At 50.4% G+C, this 22,627-nt stretch overlaps 1 protein-coding gene across 1 annotated transcript in view; it reads right to left on the bottom strand.

Moving 5' to 3' along the window:
* The window catches only part of DCC (DCC netrin 1 receptor), a gene marked incomplete at both ends in the record, with an annotated part of 309,485 nt that overhangs the window by 33,606 nt on the left and 253,252 nt on the right, over nucleotides 1–22,627 (bottom strand). The window contains 4 exons of the mRNA XM_084278967.1: nucleotides 2,089–2,196; nucleotides 3,118–3,256; nucleotides 6,791–6,969; nucleotides 10,378–10,473. Coding sequence (XP_084135093.1) covers nucleotides 2,089–2,196; nucleotides 3,118–3,256; nucleotides 6,791–6,969; nucleotides 10,378–10,473 — 522 coding nt within the window. The remainder of the gene's footprint in view (nucleotides 1–2,088; nucleotides 2,197–3,117; nucleotides 3,257–6,790; nucleotides 6,970–10,377; nucleotides 10,474–22,627) is intronic.

Below are 22,627 nucleotides of genomic sequence, written 5' to 3'. Positions count from 1 at the left end.
AGCTGGGAGGAGTGGGTGACACACAGGACACTGTGCTGCCATCCAGAGAGACCTGGCCAGGCTGGAGAGCTGGGCAGGGAGAAACCAGGTGAGGTTCAACAAAAGCAAGTGGAGAGTCTGGAAACTGGGAAGGAAGAATCAGAACAGGCTGGGGGCTGAGCTGTTGGAGAGGAGCTCTGTGGAGAAGGACCTGGGGGTGCTGGTGGGTGGCAGGGTGGCCATGAGCCAGCAGTGTGTCCTGGGGGCTGAGAGAGACAATGGGATCCTGGGGGGCATCAGGAGGAGTGTGGGCAGCAGGTGACAGGAGGGGATCCTCCCCCTCTGCTCTGCCCTGCTCAGGCCCCACCTGGAGTGTTGTGGCCAGTTCTGGGCTCCCTGGGCTCAACCAGCCAGGGATCTCCTGGAGAGAGTCCAGCGGAGGGTTATGGAGATGATTTTTTCCACCAAGTGCTGCAAGAAAGAAGCTGGTGTGTGGCTGTCAGGAGACACCACCTGCTCTCCACAACAAGTTGCTACCATGAAGTCATTTCATGCCCTGGAAGCAGGGAAAGCTTTGATCTTCTCTTGCCTTGTAGCCACTGGGGACTCAGGACCATTAGCACTCATTTTTAGCTCGTTGTCCATCCCAATGATCATTTCTTCCCTCTAATGGTGAAATGAGGTCAATGGAAACAACCATTTCCATCCAAACATCTTCCTTTTGGCCACAGTTGTGGAGTGTGAAGGATAATGTAGAGGGAAATGAGTGGAGTAACTCCCAACACCTCATCCTCACCAGATGCCAGCGAAGCCCCGCTGACCTGGTGGCTCTTCATCACCAATGGGATGTCCTTCTGAAGTGGTCTTCCTCTTCCATTTACCTTTCTCCAGCTTCCAACATGCTGGGCCAACCAGAAGTCAGGAGGACACACACATATACTTACTCCTACTATGAAAACATGGTGGAGAAGTTGGGTCCAACCCAACAGCGTGGAGCACTATGACCTCAACGTGGAGATGACTAATAATAATATTCCTCCTAAGAATTATAAGCCACTGAGCTCATTTATTAGCAGATTAAAATGTTCATGGAGATGCAAAATCTCAGCCAGAGCTCTTAGATTTTTCCCAACTTAAATTAACCTTCAAGGTTCATAATGGCTTTCTTAATTAGGCACTAAGGTTCCACACAATGTCATTGAAAATAAACTCCTTTGTGAAGTTCAACACTTGTCAATCAACATCAGGGGGTGGGTTATTTTTGGTCCTGATCCTCAAAACTGTTCTTGTGAAGTTCAATATCTACCAAGAAATTCTCCTGCTACGTGCTCCACTGAGTAACCTATTATTATGTGTAATATGTAGTGTGGTATTGGTCAACACGGTGCTTATTATTAGTCATTCCTAATTAGCATGGAGCAGCACACACTGGGAAAGCTCTTGGAATTGAAAAAGGAAGGATTTACATCCCTCCTACTCCTGAGTTCCACGCTGTGTAGTATCTCTAAGGTTGAGTTGAATCGTCCACCGAGTTGGGTGGTAAGAGTAAAGAGGGAGTAAAATCACCTCAAATCAAATGGCAATGGAGCTTTTTCCATGGAAAAGAAAGAATGGAAGCAGGGAATGATCCAAATGATGAAAGAAACCATGGGATGATCTCCTGGAGAGAGTCCAGAGGAGGGACAGAGATGCTGAAGGGCCTGGAGCATCTCCTCTGGGAGGAAAGGCTGAGGGAGCTGGGGCTGTTCAGAAGCCTGAGAGGGGATCTGATCAATGGGGATCAAGAGCTGAAGGGTGGGACACAGGGGGCCATGGGCAGCCTCTGCTCAGTGGCTGTGGGGACAGGACAAGGGGTGATGGGCTCAAGTTGGAGCCCAGGGAGTTCCCCCCCAATGTGGGGAAGAACTTCTTCCCAGTGAGGGTGAGGGAGCCCTGGGCCAGGCTGCCCAGGGGGTGTGGAGTCTCCTTCTCTGGAGAGATTCCAGCCCCAGCTGGATGTCTCCCTGTGTGACCTGTCCTAGGGACCCTGCTTGGGCAGGGAGGTTGGACCTGATGAGCTCAGGAGGTCCCTTCCAACCCCTCAGATTCCATGAGGATGTAAATATTTACCAGTGATTTTCCCATTGGCTTCCAGCGGCGGCTGCCAACTGACGACGACGGCGCGGGGCTTCCCCTCCCGGGTAATGACTGTCAGATCCTTGGGAGCAGAAGTTGGAGCTGCAAAGTGTGAGAAGAATTGGAAAGAGAAGTTAAGCACCTCCTGAATTCCTTCAACACCAGAGTGGGGATGAGCATCCTGGGGTGTATTAGAAGGAGGGGGTGGTTAGGAGGTCAAGAGAGGTTCTTTTTCCCCCCTCTAATCTGCCCTGGTGAGGAATATTGGGTGTAGTTCTGGGCTCCTCAGGTCAAAAAGGACATAGAACTCCTTCAAAGAGTTGTGGACAGGTTTCCCAGGGAGGGGGACACTGTTCCAGTGTCTCACCACCCTCAGAGTGAAGAATTTCTTCCTAACATCCAATCTAAATCTCCTCCCTTCCAATTTAAACCCATTTCCCCTCATCCTGTCACTCCAGGTCCTTCTCAAAAGTCCCTCCCCAGTTTAAACCAGAAGGTTGCTATAAGATCTCCCTGGAGCCTTCTCTTCTCCAGGCTGAACAACCCCAATTCTTTCAGCCTGTCTTCATAGGAGAATTGCTCCAACCCTTGGCTCATTTTTGTGGCTCCTCTGGATGTGCTCCAAGACATCCAGGTCCTTGTGTTGAGAGCTCCAAAGCTGGACACAGAGTTGCAGGTTAGGTCTCCACAAAGCAGAGCAGAAGGGTAGAATCTCCTCTCTCCATCTCCTGGCCACACTTCTGGTGATGCAGCCCAGGATGGGGTTGACCTAAATCATCACATCATAACAAGAGACTGACTCTTCTTACCTGATCTTTGGGTTTCTTTGAGGACTATTTGGAATCCTCAGCGTTCAAAGTCACGCAGAGTCATCAGCTTATGGAGCAAAGTGTCACAGACCTGCCCAACCATCTCCTAACTTCTTCCAAGGACAGAATGCCAGCAGAATGAGGTCAGACACTTAGGATGAACCTTCTGGTGAGGAACCTAACCCAAAGCAAGGTCTTGGAGGAGGGGCCATACCTGCTTCGTAGGTGGTGGCGTGCGCGGTCATACTCCACGTGCTGGATCGCCGCCCTTTGGTGACCATGACAGAGAACTCATACATGGTGTTGGGCTTCAGACCTATCACAGTGTGACTCAGAGCAGTTGTATCTGCTGACTGTGAAGAGATGGAGCAGAGAATGTCTTTTTAGGACCAGGATTTGGTTTTGGTGGTCACCAAGCAAACCCTGGTGACAGTTGATTCCTTTTCAAGTTCAACTCTGGGCAGATGAGGAATAAACTCAACCCCACCACACCCCCCCCTCAAACATTTCCATATCTTAAACCCTCATTTCATACAATCCCAGAATCACAAGGTTGGAGAAGACCTTTGAGAGCATCAAGTCCAATGCTAAACTGTATCTCTAAGGACCTGATCTCCCCATGTGTTAAACACACCCATGGATGGGGACTCAGCCCCCTCCCTGGGCAGCTTCAACAACTCTTCCAGGGAAGAACTTTGCCCTCCCAGCTGAGCTGCCCCTGCCCTGGGGCAGCTTGAGCCCATTGCCCCTTGTCCCATCTCCTGGCCCCTGGCTGCAGAGACCATCACCCACCTCTCTGCACCCTCCTGGCAGGGCAGGGGAGGTGGGGAGAAGGGCTCCCCTCAGCCTCCTCTTCTCCAGGCTCAACACCCCCAGCTCCCTCAGCTGCTCCTCAGAGGATTCGCCCTCCAGCCCCTTCCCCAGCCTGGTTGCCCTTCTCTGCACTCACTCCAGGATCTCAATGTCCTTCTGATGCTGAGGAGCCCAGAACTGGACCCAGCACTCACCAGTGCCCAGTTCAGGGGCAGCCCTGAGAAGAGGAGACTGAGGGGTGACCTTATTAATGTTTATGAAGATGTAAAGGGTGAGAGGCAGGAGGATGGAGGCAGGTTCTTCTCAGGGATGGCAGAGACAGGACAAGGGGCAATGAGCACAAGCTGGAGCAGAGGAAGTTCCATGTGAACTTAAGGAGGAACCTTTTCCCTGTGAGGGTGGCAGAGCCCTGGGACAGGCTGCCCAGAGATGTTGTGGAGTCTCCTCTGGAGACATTCAAACCCCACCTAGATGCATTCCTGTGGGATTTAACCTAAGTGCTCCAGCTCTGGCAGGGGGGTTGGACTAGATGATCTCTCAAGGTCCCTTCCAACTCCTGACCTCCTGGGATTCTGGGATTTATGGCATAAAATACTCCTTGGCATGACTGAGGGTACCTAAACCTGGGAACTCTCACTACAGTATCACAGGATCAGAGACTCACAGGGGTTGGAAGGGACCTCAAGAGATCATGGGGTGGCTCTGCTGTCCACCTGCTCTTTTTACAAGAGAGTTGACACCCCCAAGCAGGATGTTCTCCTGCACAGAGGATCAGTAGGGCTATTTTTGCTCATCACTCCCCATCTTCTACTGTGCACAGCTCAGTAAAGGGGTTGGGACTGTGATTCATAGAATCATCAACTGGGCTGGGTTGGAAGGGACCCCAAGGGTCAGAGAGCTCCAACCCCCCTGCCACAGGCAGGGACACCAACCTCCAGGCCTGGAGCTACACAAGGTTGCCCAGGGCCACATCCAAACTGGTTTTCAACACCTTCAGGGATGGGGCACCCACCCCCTCTCTGGGCAGCCCCTTCCAGCCCCTCAGAACTTCCCCCTGAGATCTCCTCTCCCCCTTCCCTCCTCCAGCTTCACTCCAGCCCCCTTGTCCTGCCAGTCTCTGCCCTTTAACAAGCTGATTCCCCTCCTGTTCCTGGGGTCCCTTCAGGGACTGGGAGGCTGCAGTGAGGTCCCCCCACAGCCTTCTCTTCTCCAGGCTGCCCCAGCCCAGCTCCCTCAGCCTCTCTCCATAGGGGAACTGCTCCAGCCGTCTGAGCATCCCCGGGGCTCCTCTGACCCCTCTCCACCAGCCCCACATCTTCCTTGTGTTGGGCCCCAGCTCTGGCCACAGGACTCCAGCTGGGGCCTCAGGAGGGCAGAGCAGAGAGGGACAATCCCCTCCCTGTCCCTGCTGCCACCCCTCTGCTGATGGAACCCAGGATCTCATTGAGCTTCTGAGCTGGAAAACATAATGCTGCCTTTTCTGGAGGTTTGATCTCCTCACCCTTGGAGAGGAGTGAAAGCAAATGAGCAGTAACACTACTGAAAGCTGTACCCCAAAACCTGTAAGAGGTGGCCATCTCACTAGGGATCAACAGGATCCTTTAAGCAAGCAAAACCATCTGTTGTGGTAGAGCACGGGAGGGAGGACATGCTCGTCATGGGGGAGGTGGATGTTATATGAGATGGGATATACAAGCTGATGGTAGCAGGGGAAGGGGCTTATTGGTCAAAACCAAGCAAAGAAACAAAAAATAAAAGAAGCCAAAAGGCTGTGCTTGTTCCTTCCCATTCCCTGTCACAGAATCCCAGCAGGTCAGGAGTTGGAAGGGACCTCTGGAGAGCATCTAGTCCAACCCTCCTGCCACAGCAGGAGCACCCAGACTAAATCCCACAGGAATGTATCTAGGTGGGGTTTGGATGTCTCCAGAGAAGGAGACTCCACAACCTCTCTGGGCAGCCTGTCCCAGGGCTGTGCCACCCTCAGGTTTCTCCTTATGTTCACATGGAACCTCCTCTGCTCCAACTTCACCTGCTGCCCCTTCTCCTGTCACTGAGAAGAGCCTGGCTGTGTCCTCCTGACAATCACCCTCTGCATATCTATAGACATTGAAGAGGTCACCCCTCAGTCTCCTCCAGGCTCCCCAGCTCCCTCAGCCTCTACTCATGTGGAAGGTGTTCCACTCCAGCATCCTTGTGGCCCAGGTGGGGTCTCCCCAGGGCAGAGGAGAGGGGGAGAAGGACCTCTCCTGACCTCCTAACCACCCCTCTCCTAATACAGCCCAGGATGCCATCACCCACCTTAGCCAGGAGGGCACATTGGTGGCTCATGGTCATCCTGCTGCCCACCAGGTCCCTCTCCCCTGTGCTGCTCTCCAACAGGCCAGTCCCCAACCTCTGCTGATACCTGGGGTTGTTCTTCCCCAGATGCAACACCCTACACTTCAACCTCATCAGACTTCTCCCTGCCCAACTCTCCAGCCTGTCTAGATCTTGCTGGATGGGGTGAGGACCTTGTGATGTCTCAGCCACACCACCCAGTGTTGTGTCACCAGCATCCTGGTGGTGCACTCCCCTCTACACCCCACCATAGCTCTTTGCACAGGTTTTGGTATCATCTTCCTTAGGACTTGAAAAGAAATCCTCCTGGAGAAGGTAGGACCCTGCTGTGATGTCCAACATCATGTGGAGTTTTCCAACCTTCAAAAAGGAACTAACCTTCTAAAGGAACCTGCTCTTTGGCAACATGTAATGATGGGTGGGTGGGCTTGCAATGGGTCTTTCTTCCTCTTCCCACTATGCTATTGCCCAATCAGTGTGGGACTAATTAGCATCTGCTTGGGCAAGATCAAAGCTTCCAACAACTGGCATGAAAACCCAACATATTCCTCCAGCTGAACACAGGAGAGAGGTTTGGGGGGAGGTGGGATTACTCCAGCAAGTTCCTTTTGGATTGAAATGAGCCTTTTATTTTTGGTTGGGGCTCAAGATCTTCCAAACCAATTGAGACCCTTTGGGAAAGAAAGATGGGAAGAGATGAAGCAGCTCATGAGTTCATAAGGTCTTAAAAAGGTCACCTTGTACTTTGCACTTGTTGAATAGCTCGTTCTCCAGCGGACCGTGTAGAAGCGAACCTCCGTGGTCTTTTGGTTCTTTGGGACAGAGTTGTCTGCCCAGATGACCCTCACTGCATCATGGGTAAGTGCAACAGCCTGGACACCTACTGGTGGGAGCATGGGGGTGGAGATATCTGGGACTGAGGTAGGGAAATCGTCAAGCAAAGGATAAAAATCAACTTCTAATGGATCAATGGGGTCTAGGGTCCATACATCACCAAATGAGCATTCCAAAGCAAACAAAAAATAGAAAGAAACAGGTAAATTCAACAGAAAAATAAAAATAAAACAAAAAACAAAGCAAAAGAAAGCAAAAAACCAAAGCAAAAAAGCAAAGCAACACCACAAACCAGCCACCACGGGGGGCACACGTCACGATGGGTTAAATGCATGGCATTAATGAGGAGGAGGAACATGAGGAGAACAGAAAGAAAGGCATTAATGCAACATGAGAAGCCATCAGCAAGACTTCAGTCACATCACCACAACCCAACTCTTAGTGCTCAAGGCTTCTGGAGAAGCTGCTAAGTAGGGTGGGGTGTCTCCAAACCAGCTCAAATCAAGGCTTTGCCCTAAAAGCAGCCAGGCCTTTCTTAAAACTCCCCATCCCTTCGTTGGAATGTTATTGGAGATACCTACAAAGTGGAGATCTTCCACCCTGACTTGTAGGCATGAGGTACTTTTATGTGTGTAGTAGGAGTTACTATGGGTTTACTCGCTTGGCGGTCTCCGTAGGGTCTTGAAGGGAACGTATCCCACACTGCCTACAACGTTTGTGTAGGCAAACCAGACCATGACATCTCCTTGGTGGAGAGGAGGACTTGGTTTCAGGTTGTCCACGTGATAAACATGCCCACCCAGGCGTGGAGATGTGGATTATCCTCCAGGGAGCTTCTTCCTTGAAGAACAAAGCCCTGTTTGGGGAGGTGGGGAGGGGTTGGACTTGATCTCTAGAAGTCCCTTCCAACCCCTCCAACTCTGGGATTCCTTTCCCAAGTGTCCACACTTGGGTAATCTTCAGGGATCAAGATGTTGAGGGCCACCTGTGCGCCCTGAGGATGCGCTACGCGGCGGCTGATGGAAGTTCTGGTTGGTTGAACTACCACAGGAGCCACCACCTCTTCCCTCTGGAGCTGCACATGTAGGAATCAGAGAGTCTACTTGGTGTAGATACTCTGCCCATGCTGAAGCTCCCAGTCAGCATCTGGATTGTGTTGTATAACCACACTTACTGACCAGGATTTACCACTTGGGGTCAAATGTGGTGGATGAAGTCCACCAAAAGCATGGCAAAGGGTTGTTTGGCTCCTCCCACCCCCCCCAAACTAACGTGCTGATTAATTAATCAAAGCCTAATTGACTCTACTAAGTGTCCTCATGGAGTTTTGCCCAAAGATTTGGCTCTAAACTTTGGAAGGTGACCCATACTGGTGTCTCTTGGGGTTTTTCTTACACACTATGGGTGGAAGTTGATGTTCCTCACGGACACTTTGCCTGCTCTGTGGGCAATTCCAGCTCCCACCACTCTTTGATCACTCCTGTTTTACCACTTTGGAATTAATTACTCAGGATTTCAGGAGGTCACAGCCTTGGGAAGGAGAAAAGCAGAGGTGAGGACGTTTCAGATGAAGCTTCTTGGGTTGCTTCTTACATCAGAAGCTTCTTGATAAAGTACTTGACTATGAGTGTTGAAGGAAACCAACCAAGCCACAATCCAAAACTCAACTCCTGATCTTCAAGGGGAAGGTTGAGCAGCCAAATCTTTTGGGGCTTTGCCCAATCCTGGTGTAGAGAACTTCTAGAAGCTTCAACTTCCAAGAATTTCTTCTCCTGAGCCAAGTTCTTCCAAAAGATTTGGGTAGAAACTTCAGAACTTTGGTTTCTCTTGGGGTTTTCTTACCAACTATGGGTGGAAGTTGATGTGCCTGGAGTTGAGTTGATAGTTTAGGAAATCCTTTCTCCTTCCCCTCCCATACTGAAACCTCAAGTCCTGCTGTAGAGGACATGCTGAAAAGAGGTTGGGTTTAGGAAAAGAAATGCTCAGACCCCATCAATCAAGGTAATTTGGCTTCTGAAACATGTCCCCACCAACCTGAGGACCAGGGAAATGTCTCTGATCCACTAGCAGCTGAAAATAGGTCCCTAAATACTTACTCCAAGGGTCATTCGTTGGTCTTTATGTGTGGGCATCTGTCATTGTCATCACTTGAGAGAGAAGTTTCTGGCTCTTTGGAGCTGTTTGGTGAATCTTGAGATGTTCAACCACCATAATCCACAAAGGAGACACCAGATTATGTGTATACACTAAGTAGGGCCAACAAAACACTGGTTGGAGTTGGTTTTGGTGGTCAGGTTGCATCAGCTCCTCTGCTTCTTGGTCCTGTGCTTTCCTCCTTTTCCTAAAAGCCTTTTTTTTTTGGAGCTCTTTCTCCAGGAAGAACCCAAACCACAAGCTCCTTTCAGAGGCCACACCTCATGGGTGGGAGATGGTGGAGCACCAAGTCTCTCAGCAATGAGACAGAAACACAGTGGTGGACTTCTCACAGCTGATCATCAGGTCAGGCCACCAAAACCAGAGCCTGAGCTTGAATGACCTTCTCCACAGGATTTTAAACAGACATCACATCCAATCCCACCAAGCAGTTGGGGTTTAAATAGACTCCACAGGGAAACCTTGAGAGTAAAAGTAGAGATGGACCCTGAGGCCAACTCATCAGAAGAAGACTTTGCAAGACACATACTCAACAAGAATGACCTCTGCTGCCTTCAGATCACAAGGAGGAGCAACAGAAGATCCCCCCAATCATATTATATCTACCACAGCTTGTTAAGCTTCCCCTTAATTATGTAATTAACGACTTTTTCCCCCACTTCCTTCAGACTTTCCAAGATTTCTCATGGGAATACTTCACAAAACCACCTGGAGAAAAGCTCATTTGGTTTGGTGGGGGTTTTTTTTAATCCCTTCCAGAGCTACTGAAGGTCCATTTGGTTGGTTTATTCCTCATGGTCCACCCAAGCCAGCGTCAAGGATTGGGTTTGCTCTCAGTGACACAGCTTCCCTTTCACTGGGCAGCTCTGAACACCATGGGTGAAACATGAGAAAGAAACTCCTCCAAATGATTGAAGTTGCTCCCAAGGGAAAAAAAACCCACCACCCCACCCCAACCCTTTAAGGTTGGGTTGGTTGGTCATCTTCTCCTCAGTTTTGGTCTTCAAACTCTTTGGCAGTCCCACCCCAACCACTGGTGGCTGCTGAAAAATCCTTGGCTCCCTCCAGAATTCCTTCAGTCAACTTTTAGAAGGAGTAAATGATTTGTTCTATCTGTGGAGGTACAACAAGGTGGAGAACAAAGCTGCTTTCATCTGTGTAGGTACAACAGGGTGGAGAACAAAGCTGCTTGACTCTAGCAGGGACTTGGAGGTGATGGAGTTGTTGGATTGGTCTTTATCTCCCCATTGCTTTGACCAAAATCTTTAGTTTCTCTTGGGAAGTGTCTAAAGTTCACCTTTGTTGAGGAGGAAGAGGTGATGAGCCAGCAACTCACCTGTCATGGACCTGGTGGTGGCACTTTCATACAAGGGAACACCTTCTCCTGCGTTGTTGAAGGCTTTTAAGGAGATCACATAATGGGAACTGGGCTCTGCAGGAGGAGGAGAGAGAAGGCAAAACAAAGCACATGTTGTTAAAAGTGGGAGCTGGGATGGAGAAGGGACAAGTCCTGCCCTGCAAAACAAGAGAGAAGGACAGCAAGTCAAGGAAACACCCGTGCAAACAAAGAGGTGGGGCTGGAGGAATCCCAGTACAGACTGGGAGATGAGCTCCTGGAGAGCAGCCCTGCTGGGAAGCAGCTGGGAAGGGTGATGGGATCCTGGGCTCCAGCAGCAGAGGGGTGGCAGCAAGGACAGGGAGGGGATTGTCCCTCTCTGCTCTGCCCTCCTGAGGCCCCAGCTGGAGTCCTGGGGCCCAACACAAGGAAGATGTGGGGCTGGTGGAGAGGGGTCAGAGGAGCCCCGGGGATGCTCAGAGGGCTGGAGCAGCTCCCCTATGAAGAGAGGCTGAGGGAGCTGGGCTGGGTCAGCCTGGAGAAGAGAAGGCTGTGGGGGGACCTCACTGCAGCCTCCCAGTCCCTGAAGGGAGCAGAGAAACAGGAGGGGAATCAGCTTGTTCCAAGGGCAGAGACTGGCAGGACAAGGGGGCTGGAGTGAAGCTGGAGGAGGGAAGGGGGAGAGGAGATCTTAGGGGGAAGTTCTGAGAGGCTGGAAGGGGCTGCCCAGAGAGGGGGTGGATGCCCCATCCCTGGGGGTGTTGAAAACCAGTTTGGATGTTTCCCTGGGCAACCTTGTGTAGCTCCAGGCCTGGAGGTTGGTGTCCCTGGGGTTGGAGCTCTGTGATCCTTGGGGTCCCTCCCAACCCAGCCCAGTCTGGGATTCTATGGTGACTCCACCACTTTCCAGGCTTGGAAAGAGGGCAACACACTCAGCTGAATTTCCACATCAGCTCCTTTCTCTCTCAAATTAAAATTCATTCCCAAGTCCTCTTCCCATATCCCATTTGCACAATTACTGGACCCTCAGTACTCTACATATTGGTACCTTGGGAGAGGAGAAGCTTGGATGGTGTCTCCTGATCATCATGAAAACGTTGCTCATCCCATCCTAACTACTTCCTCACCCTTTGGAGTTCTCCTAAGGCAACCACAGCCAATAAAATAGCAATAAAGTGAAGTTATATACTCAATAACCTCTTCCCCACTGCCTTTCCAGCTCTTAACCACAAGAGAAGCAGAAGTTCAGTGAGATGTGATGCCTTCTACTATGCCTGGGCATCAGGGTGGATCTATGAGGACAATAGAACGTGCTCCAGCTGCCAGAGTGTGCTGGGGAGGAGAATCATGATGCTCTGAGCTGCTGCTTTTCCCTTTATTAAGCTCTTTTTAATTGTAGGTTATGGGATTCTACCCTTGGGATGGCAGAGATGGTGGTGAGGTATCATTCATGATGTGGAGATCACAGATGGTGGGAAGGGAGCTCCAGAGCTCATCAGGTCCAACCCCCCCTGCCAAAGCAGGGTCCCTAGGACAGGACACACAAAGAGGCATCAAGACAGGTCTTGAGTATCTCCAGAGAAGGAGACTCCACACTGAGCTTGGCAAAGATGAGGGAAAAGCTTTTCAGGGAGCACAGAGAATTTCTGATGAGGATCTGTGAAGGGCTTTTGGTTTCCTGTGGTTCAGGAGATGAACAGCAAAGCCCCACTCTGAGCTGTTTCTAGGATGGCATCTCGTGGTACATGATGCCCACCACATCCTTTGGGCATTAGTTTTCCTTTCTTTTCCTCTCCTTTCCCCTCTTTCCTCTCCCTTTCCCTCCCCTCTCCCCTTTCCAGGACATATCCCTCTCCTCTCCCCTCTCTTTCCTCCTCTCCCCTCTCCTTCTCCCTCCTCTTCCCTTTCCCCTTGTCTCTCTCCTCTTCCCTTTCCCCTCTCTCCTCTCCTCTCCTCTCCTCTCCTCTCCTCTCCTCTCCTCTCCTCTCCTCTCCTCTCCTCTCCTCTCCTCTCCTCTCCTCCTCTCCTCTCCTCTCCTCTCCTCTCCTCTCCTCTCCTCTCCTCTCCTCTCCTCTCCTCTCCTCTCCTCTCCTCTCCTCTCCTCTCCTCTCCTCTCCTCTCCTCTCCTCTCCTCTCCTTCCTCTCCTCTCCTCTCCTCTCCTCTCCTCTCCTCTCCTCTCCTCTCCTCTCCTCTCCTCTCCTCTCCTCTCCTCTCCTCTCCTCTCCTCCTCCTCTCCTCTCCTCCTCTCCTCTCCTCTCCTCTCCTCTCCTCTCCTCTCCTCTCCCCATCTCCTCTCCTCTCCCCATCTCCTCTCCTCTCCCCATCTCCTCTCCTCTCCCCATCATCTCCTCTCCTCTCCCCATCATCTCCTCTCCTCTCCCCATCATCTCCTCTCCTCTCCCCATCATCTCCTCTCCTCTCCCCATCATCTCCTCTCCTCTCCCCATCATCTCCTCTCCTCTCCCATCATCTCCTCTCCTCTCCCCATCATCTCCTCTCCTCTCCCCATCATCTCCTCTCCTCTCCCCATCACCTCCTCTCCTCTCCCCATCTCCTCTCCTCTCCCCATCTCCTCTCCTCTCCTCTCCTCTCCTCTCCTCTCCTCTCCTCTCCTCTCCTCTCCTCTCCTCTCCTCTCCTCTCCTCTCCTCTCCTCTCCTCTCCTCTCCTCTCCTCTCCTCTCCTCTCCTCTCCTCTCCTCTCCTCTCCTCTCCTCTCCTCTCCTCTCCTCTCCTCTCCTCTCCTCTCCTCTCCTCTCCTCTCCTTTTCTTATCTCTTCTCCTTCCTTCTTTCCTTTCTCCTTCCTCCTCTCCTCTCCCCTCTCCTCTCCTTTCTCCTCTCTCCTCTCTCCTCTCCTCTCCCCTCTGCTTTCTCTCCTCCTTTTAAAAAGCAAAGCCTCTCTCAGCAGCTCTGGCAGCTGCACTCACTTAAGGAACAGCCCTTGTCCCCTGCAGAGCCGTGAACCTTTGCAACTCCCGCGGTGCGTTGCAAGCTCGGTGCACTCCCGCGGCGGGAGAGCTCTGAACCACCACCAAGCAACAACCACCACCACCACCCCCTCCCTACTCCTTCTCTCATCCATTTCTCCACGACATAGGGACACATGAATAATAAATGACCAAGAAGTGACTTGAGATGCTTCCAGACAGCAGAGGGAACGTGCTTAATGGCCAGCAGGAGGGTTAATTGGGTGTGGGCAAGGTTTCTTCAGGCTTTGGACCCAAAAGAAACCTGATGGAACTCACATCAGGAGGAGAGGTTGTGATTTCCTTGGGAGAAATAAGGCTTTCATCCAAGCAAATCATACACTGGCTGGGTTGGGAGGGATCACAGAGTTCCAACCCCAAGGCCACCAACCTCCAGGTCTGGAGCTACACAAGGTTGCCCAGGGCTCCAGCCAACCTGACCTTGGACACCTCCAGGGATGGGGCATCCACCCCCTCTCTAAACCTGGGTCACTCAGTTGTCTTCATCTCCTTGACCTGATTTGATTCATTTCAACATGAGGATGCTGAGAATCAAGACCTGATTTGATTCAACACAAGGATGCCCTGAAAATTGAGACCTGATTCGATTCCCTTCCACACCAGGATGCCCTGAAATCCAGACCTGATTTGATTCACTCCAACATGAAGATGCCCTGAGAATTGAGACCTGATTTGATTCAACACAAGGATGCCCTGAAAATCCAAACCTGATTTGATTCCCTTCCACACCAGGATGCCCTGACAATCCAGACCTGATTTGATTCACTTCAACATGAGGATGCTCTGAGAATTGAGACCAGATTTGATTCAACATGTGGATGCCCTGAAAATTGAGACCTGATTCAATTCCCTTCCACACCAGGATGCCCTGACAATCCAGACCTGATTTGATTCACTTCAGCACAAGGCTGCTCTGAAAATTGAGACCAGATTTGATCCACTCAACACATGGATGCCCTGTGATTGAGACCTGATTTGATTCACTCCAACACATGGATGCTGAGAATCCAGACCTGATTTGATTCAACACGTGGATGCCCTGAAAATTGAGACCTGATTCGATTCCCTTCCACACCAGGATGCCCTGAGAATCCAGACCTGATTTGATTCACTTCAGCATGAGGATGCTCTGAGAATCGAGACCCAATTTGATTCAACACAAGGCTGCCCTGAAAATCCAGACCTGATTCAATTCCCTTCCACACCAGGATGCCCTGAGACCTGATTTGATTCACTTCAACACAAGGGTCCTATGAAAATTTAGACCTGATTTGATTCACTCAGTACATGGATGCCCTGTGATTGAGACCTGATTTGATTCACTCCAACACATGGATGCTGAGAATCAAGACCTGATTTGATTCAACACAAGGATGCCCTGAAAATTGAGACCTGATTCAATTCCCTTCCACACCAGGATGCCCTGAGAATCCAGACCTGATTTGATTCCCTTCCACACCAGAATTCCCTAAGAATCCAGATCTGATCTGATTCCCTTCCACACCAGAATGCCCTAAGAATCCAGACCTGATTTGATTCACTTCAGTATGAGGATGCTCTGAGAATCAAGACCCAGTTTGATTCACATCAACACAAGGCTGCTCTGAAAATTGGGACCAGATTTGATTCACTTCAATATGAGGATGCTCTGAGAATCAAGACCTGATTTGATTCAACATGAGGATGCCCTGAAAATTGAGACCTGATTCAATTCCCTTCCACACCAGGATGCCCTGAGAATCCAGACCTGATTCGATTCACTTCAACATGTGGATGCCCTGAGAATTGAGACCCAATTTGATTCAACATGAGGATGCCCTGAAGATCCAGACCTGATTTGATTCCCTTCCACACCAGGATGCCCTGAGAATCCAGACCCAGTTTGATTCACATCAACACAAGGCTGCTCTGAAAATTGAGACCAGATTTGATCCACTCAACACATGGATGCCCTGTGATTGAGACCTGACTTGATTCACTCCAACACATGGATGCTGAGAATCAAGACCTGATTTGATTCAACATGAGGATGCCCTGAGAATCCAGACCTGATTCAATTCCCTTCCACACCAGAATGCCCTAAGAATCCAGACCTGATCTGATTCCCTTCCACACCAGGATGCCCTAAGAATCCAGACCTGATCTGATTCCCTTCCACACCAGGATGCCCTGAGAATCCAGACTCAGTTTGATTCACTTCAACACAAGGTTGCTCTGAAAATTGAGACCAGATTTGATCCACTCAACACATGGATGCCCTGTGATTGAGACCTGACTTGATTCACTCCAACACATGGATGCTGAGAATCCAGACCTGATTTGATTCAACACAAGGATGCCCTGAAAATTGAGACCTGATTCGATTCACTTCCACTCCAGGATGCCCTGAAAATCTAGACCTAATTCGATTCCCTTCCACACCAGGATGCCCTGAAAATCCAGACCTGATTCAATTCCCTTCCACACCAGAATGCCCTGAGAATCGAGACCAGATTTGATTCACTTCCACACCAGGATGCCCTGAGAATCCAGACCTGATTCGATTCCCTTCCACACCAGGATGCCCTGAGAATTGAGACCAGATTTGATTCACTTCAAATGTAGATGCTGCGAATTGAGACCCGATTCGATTCACTCCAACATGAAGATGCCCTGAGAATCAAGACCTGATTTGATTCAACATGAGGATGCCCTGAAAATTGAGACCTGATTCGATTCCCTTCCACACCAGGATGCCCTGAGAATCCAGACCCAGTTTGATTCACTTCAACACAAGGCTGCTCTGAAAATTGAGACCAGATTTGATCCACTCAGCACATGGATGCCCTGTGATTGAGACCTGATTTGATTCACTCCAACACATGGATGCTGAGAATCAAGACCTGATTTGATTCAACATGAGGATGCCCTGAGAATCCAGACCTGATTTGATTCCCTTCCACACCAGGATGCCCTGAGAATCCAGACCTGATCTGATTCCCTTCCACACCAGGATGCCCTGAGAATCCAGACCTGATTCGATTCCCTTCCACACCAGGATGCCCTGAGAATCCAGACTCAGTTTGATTCACTTCAACACAAGGTTGCTCTGAAAATTGAGACCAGATTTGATCCACTCAGCACATGGATGCCCTGTGATTGAGACCTGACTTGATTCACTCCAACACATGGATGCTGAGAATCCAGACCTGATTTGATTCAACACAAGGATGCCCTGAAAATTGAGACCTGATTCGATTCACTTCCACTCCAGGATGCCCTGAAAATCTAGACCTAATTCGATTCCCTTCCACACCAGGATGCCCTGAAAATCCAGACCTGATTCAATTCCCTTCCACACCAGAATGCCCTGAGAATCGAGACCAGATTTGATTCACTTCCACACCAGGATGCCCTGAGAATCCAGACCTGATTCGATTCCCTTCCACACCAGGATGCCCTGAGAATTGAGACCAGATTTGATTCACTTCAAATGTGGATGCTGCGAATTGAGACCCGATTCGATTCACTCCAACATGAAGATGCCCTGAGAATCGAGACCTGATTTGACTCAACATGAGGATGCCCTGAAAATTGAGACCTGATTCAATTCCCTTCCACACCAGGATGCCCTGAGAATCCAGACCCAGTTTGATTCACTTCAACACAAGGCTGCTCTGAAAATTGAGACCAGATTTGATCCACTCAACATGTGGATGCTGAGAATCGAGACCAGATTTGATTCAACATGAGGATGCCCTGAGAATCCAGACCTGATTTGATTCCCTTCCACACCAGGATGCCCTAAGAATCCAGACCTGATTCAATTCCCTTCCACACCAGGATGCCCTGAGAATCCAGACCTGATTCAATTCCCTTCCACACCAGGATGCCCTGAGAATTGAGACCAGATTTGATTCCCTTCCACACCAGAATGCCCTAAGAATCCAGACCTGATTTGATTCCCTTCCACACCAGGATGCCCTGAGAATCCAGACCTGATTTGATTCACTTCAACACAAGGCTGCTCTGAAAATTGAGACCCGATTTGATCCACTCAACACATGGATGCCCTGAAAATTCAGACCTGAGTTGATTCCCTTCCACACAAGAATGCCCTGAGAATTGAGACCAGATTTGATTCACTTCAAATGTGGATGCTGCGAATTGAGACCCGATTCGATTCACTCCAACATGAAGATGCCCTGAGAATCAAGACCTGATTTGATTCAACATGAGGATGCCCTGAAAATTGAGACCTGATTCGATTCCCTTCCACACCAGGATGCCCTGAGAATCCAGACCCAGTTTGATTCACTTCAACACAAGGCTGCTCTGAAAATTGAGACCAGATTTGATCCACTCAGCACATGGATGCCCTGTGATTGAGACCTGATTTGATTCACTCCAACACATGGATGCTGAGAATCAAGACCTGATTTGATTCAACATGAGGATGCCCTGAGAATCCAGACCTGATTTGATTCCCTTCCACACCAGGATGCCCTAAGAATCCAGACCTGATCTGATTCCCTTCCACACCAGGATGCCCTGAGAATTGAGACCAGATTTGATTCACTTCAAATGTGGATGCTGCGAATCGAGACCCGATTCGATTCACTCCAACATGAAGATGCCCTGAGAATCGAGACCTGATTTGACTCAACATGAGGCTGCTCTGAAAATCCAGACCTGATTTGAATCCCTTCCACACAAGGCTGCTCTGAAAATCAGTACCCAATTTGGGGGTGGTCCCCTAAGCTCCATTTGCAATGTAAACAAGTGACCCCTTTTAATCCGGAGCGCTTTCTCCCCGCTCCACAAGTAAAAAGCAAAGTCAGGGAGAAATGAAAGCAAATAATGACATGAAATATCTGCAGAAATAGCAGAGGTTTCATTTAAAATGACAGTTGGATTTTCAAAGGCAAGAAAGAAAATGAAGAGTCCCTTGAGCCTCCAAGTGCCTTTACTCGTTAGCGCTGGGCTTTAATGGCTTCTAGGAGGGAAACTGAACAATTTCACATATTTTCTCTCTGATTTTTTTTTCCCCTTGTTCCATTTTGTATTAAAAAATGCAAAAGGCAAGAAAACAACCCCAAACTCCATTAAAAAGCTGCTTTTTTATTATTATTCCTTTGGTTTTTGTTGCTGTTGTTCCCTTTCATGTCTTTGTCATAATCCACGACCGTCATCGGGGAAGATTAAAGAAAATGAAAAACCTTCTTTCTCTCCTAAAACAAAATGCTTTCTGGGTTGGGTTTCTTTTTTTTTGTTTTGTTTTGTTTTTTGCCATCAAGGGTCAAATTTAATCTGCTCCACGGGTTAAAGATGAAGGTGGATTTGATGGAACCTTTTGTATTGCTCTTGGTATGTTGGCTCTGATGGAAATTCAGCTCTAAAGTGCTTTCTCTTTATTTCTCATCCCTTGTAATTGTTGGCATGGCTCTTTTGAAGGGTTTATTCGTTGAATGATGATGGAATCTAGGATGTTGAAACAGTTTTGGTATCCAAAACTCTTCTGCATCACCTGGGGTAAGGCTTGTGTCAGGGTGTGTGAAGATAATCACAGAATCATAGGGGTTCATAGAATCCCAGACTGGGCTGGGTTGGGAGGGACCCCAGGGAGCACAGAGCTCCAACCCCCCTGCCACAGGCAGGGACACCAACCTCCAGGCCTGGAGCTACACAAGGTTGCCCAGAATCCCAGCCAACCTGGCCTTGAGCACCCCTAGGGATGGGGCACCCACCCCCTCTCTGGTCTCCAGCCCCTCAGAACTTCCCCCTAAGATCTCATCTCCCCCTTCCCTCCTCCAGCTTCACTCCAGCCCCCTTGTCCTGCCAGTCTCTGCCCTTTAACAAGCTGATTCCCCTCCTGTTCCTGGGGTCCCTTCAGGGACTGGGAGGCTGCAGTGAGGTCCCCCCACAGCCTTCTCTTCTCCAGGCTGACCCAGCCCAGCTCCCTCAGCCTCTCTCCATAGGGGAGCTGCTCCAGCCATCTAATGGGTTGGAAGGGGCCTCCAGAGCTCATCAGGTCCAACCCCCCTGCCAAAGCAGGGTCCCTAGGACAGGGCACACAGGGAGACATCCAGATGGGGCTGGAATCTCTCCAGAGAAGGAGACTCCACACCCCCTGGGCAGCCTGGCCCAGGGCTCCCTCACCCTCACTGGGAAGAAGTTCTTCCCCACATTGGGGGGGAACTCCCTGTGCTCCAACTTGAGCCCATCACCCCTTGTCCTGTCCCCACAGACACTGAGCAGAGGCTGCCCATGGCCCCCTGTGTCCCACCCTTCAGCTCTTGATCCCCAGTGATCAGATCCCCTCTCAGGCTTCTGAACAGCCCCAGGTCCCTCAGCCTTTCCTCCCAGGGGAGATGCTCCAGGCCCTTCAGCATCTCTGTCCCTCCTCTGGACTCTCTCCAGGAGATCCCTGGCTGGTTGATCCCAGGGAGCCCAGAACTGGCCACAACACTCCAGGTGGGGCCTGAGCAGGGCAGAGCAGAGGGGGAGGATCCCCTCCTGTCACCTGCTGGCCATGACACACCACTCAGATCACTGCTGACCTCACCCCATGCTGTACAGACCAGGAGAGACCAAGCAAACCCCTTCCAGCCTTACAAAACAACTCAGCGCTGCGAGTTGTTACTACATTCTTACTATTCCTCCAGTAGCTCTAATCCTCCAAACCACTAATTAAGCAGCAATCGCTTCAGATTTCCCCTTCAGAGCTGAACTTTTTCAGCTGGGAGGAGCTCCAGGCTTTCTGGGAGGAGAAGGACTTTGAAAAGACTTTGCTGGGTTTCACGGCGCGTTCCACGCTTGGCTTTCATTGCCAGGGCAAGAGGATCAAAGGTTCCAGATCAAAAGAGACATGGAAATAATATTCCAAGAGGTGCACTCCAGCTTCCCAATTAAACTCTTTCAAGAGGGGCCACAGCAAGTCCTCTGTGCTCAGGGAGGTCACTGGAGCTTTTTCTTAGGTCACAGAAAAACAAGTGGGCTTCAAGCTCCTTCTAAAATGAAACCTGGTTCTTCTTGGTTAATAAGGCAAAGGGCAGAGTGCTGCTCATGGGAGAGAACAATCCTGGGCAGTGCTACAGGCTGGGGGGAGACTGGCTGGAGAGCTGTCAGGCAGAGAAGGACCTGGGGGTGTTGGGTGACCCCAGACTGAGCAAGAGTGTGGCCAAGAAGGCCAATGGCATCCTGGCTTGTGTCAGACCCAGTGTGGCCAGTAGGGCTGGGATGGGATTGGGCACTGGTGAGGCTGCAGCTGGAGTGCTGGGTCCAGTTCTGGGCTCCTCAGCATCAGAAGGACATTGAGGTCCTGGAGTGAGTGCAGAGAAGGGCAACCAGGCTGGGGAAGGGGCTGGAGGGTGAATCCTCTGAGGAGCAGCTGAGGGAGCTGGGGGTGTTGAGCCTGGAGAAGAGGAGGCTGAGGGGAGCCCTTCTCCCAACCTACACTGACCTGCACAAGGCTGCCCATGGCCCCAGCCAAACTGGTTTTCAACACCCCCAGGGATGGGGCACCCACCCCCTCTCTGGGCAGCCCCTTCCAACCCCTCAGAACTTCCCCCTAAGATCTCCTCTCCCCCTTCCCTCCTCCAGCTTCACTCCAGCCCCCTTGTCCTGCCAGTCTCTGCCCTTTAACAAGCTGATTCCCCTCCTGTTCCTGGGGTCCCTTCAGGCTGCAGTGAGGTCCCCCCACAGCCTTCTCTTCTCCAGGCTGACCCAGCCCAGCTCCCTCAGCCTCTCCTCACAGGAGGGGTATATATAATCTTCCCATTTATAATCCCAAGCACAGAACTTCAAAGATATCTAAAAAAAAATACCCCAAGAACCACTAGAACTTGGTGTCCTTGTTGGAATTATTCATTCAAGAGCCAGTCAAGCACCAGTTTCTCCATCAGAGGAGAGGCTGAATGAGAGCAGGGGGTGGGCATGCTTGCTCCTGAAAGTCTTCACTGACAAAGCTGGAAGTCTCTGGCTATCTTAGGCTTCTGCACCTGAGGAGTGTGTCTCCAAGGTAATGTGACCACTCAGTCTATGAGAAAACCCACTCTATTTAATTCATTCTGGAGTGCAAGTGTTGACCTCTACACAGCTGCATTCGAGATGATCTCACAGAAGATCTCAATCACCATGAGGAGAGACTGAGGACTTTTCATTGGAGGAGGGGTTTGAAGTGATTTATTCACTTGCTGAAGTGGACTACTTGGAAAAGTGCTGGGAGAGTTTGGGTACAGGTTGATTTGGTCATTAAAAATAAGGTTTGCTTGAAGAATGGATGTGAAGGACCTGAAATGTGATGCAAAGCTGTCCTGTGCTTGGTGGTACAACCATCTTACCAAGAGGGGATCAGACTGGGCTGGGTTGGAAGGGACCCCAAGGGTCACAGAGCTCCAACCCCCCTGCCACAAGCAGGGACACCAACCTCCAGGCCTGGAGCTACACAAGGTTGCCCAGGGACCCATCCAACCTGGCCTTGAACACCCCCAGGGGTGGGGCACCCACCCCCCTCTCTGGGCAACCCCTTCCAGCCCCTCAGAACTTCCCCCCTAAGATCTCATCTCCCCCTTCCCTCCTCCAGCTTCACTCCAGCCCCCTTGTCCTGCCAGTCTCTGCCCTTTAACAAGCTGATTCCCCTCCTGTTCCTGGGGTCCCTTCAGGGACGGGGAGGCTGCAGTGAGGTCCCCCCACAGCCTTCTCTTCTCCAGGCTGCCCCAGCCCAGCTCCCTCAGCCTCTCTCCATAGGGGAGCTGCTCCCCATTCGTTCCTTAGCCTGGTCAGACATCTTCCTATTTCCCATAATAACCCCAAACTTGCCCAAACCATCAGAAACCAGTTATTTTCCTGGAGAACTGGGTGAATATTTGGGAGTATCTACACGTAGCTCTTTGCAACTACCTCCAGCATGTAAAATACACCTGGACATGGAGAAGACATTCAATGAAGTAGGAGGAAACCCTGTTTATTCTGCTCCCAGTTTATTCTGCTCCCAGTTTATTCTGCTCCCAGTTTGTTCTGCTCTCCAGGTTGCCCAAAGAAGCAGCAAAAAGGTCTCCTGGTGCCACAAAAATATTGATTCCAAAGAAAAGCATCCACAGATATCCAAGAGTTTTGGACCTTTAGGATTGAGAGTCCAAATTTGTGCATCAAGTTAATTAATTTTCCTTTAATTCCTGATCATTCCCAGATAATTAAGGAGAAAACCTACTGTTTTTTCCCTGGAATAAAAAGGAAACCATTAGAGTTTTAAACTTGGAGCTGTTTCCCCAGTGTTAGGAGAA

This window comes from Gallinula chloropus (genome assembly GCF_964237585.1).
Source record: "Gallinula chloropus genome assembly, chromosome: Z".
Taxonomy (NCBI): Eukaryota; Metazoa; Chordata; class Aves; order Gruiformes; family Rallidae; genus Gallinula; species Gallinula chloropus.
The sequence above is the reverse complement of the archived record's forward strand: the minus strand, read 5'-3'. Positions and strand labels throughout refer to the sequence as shown.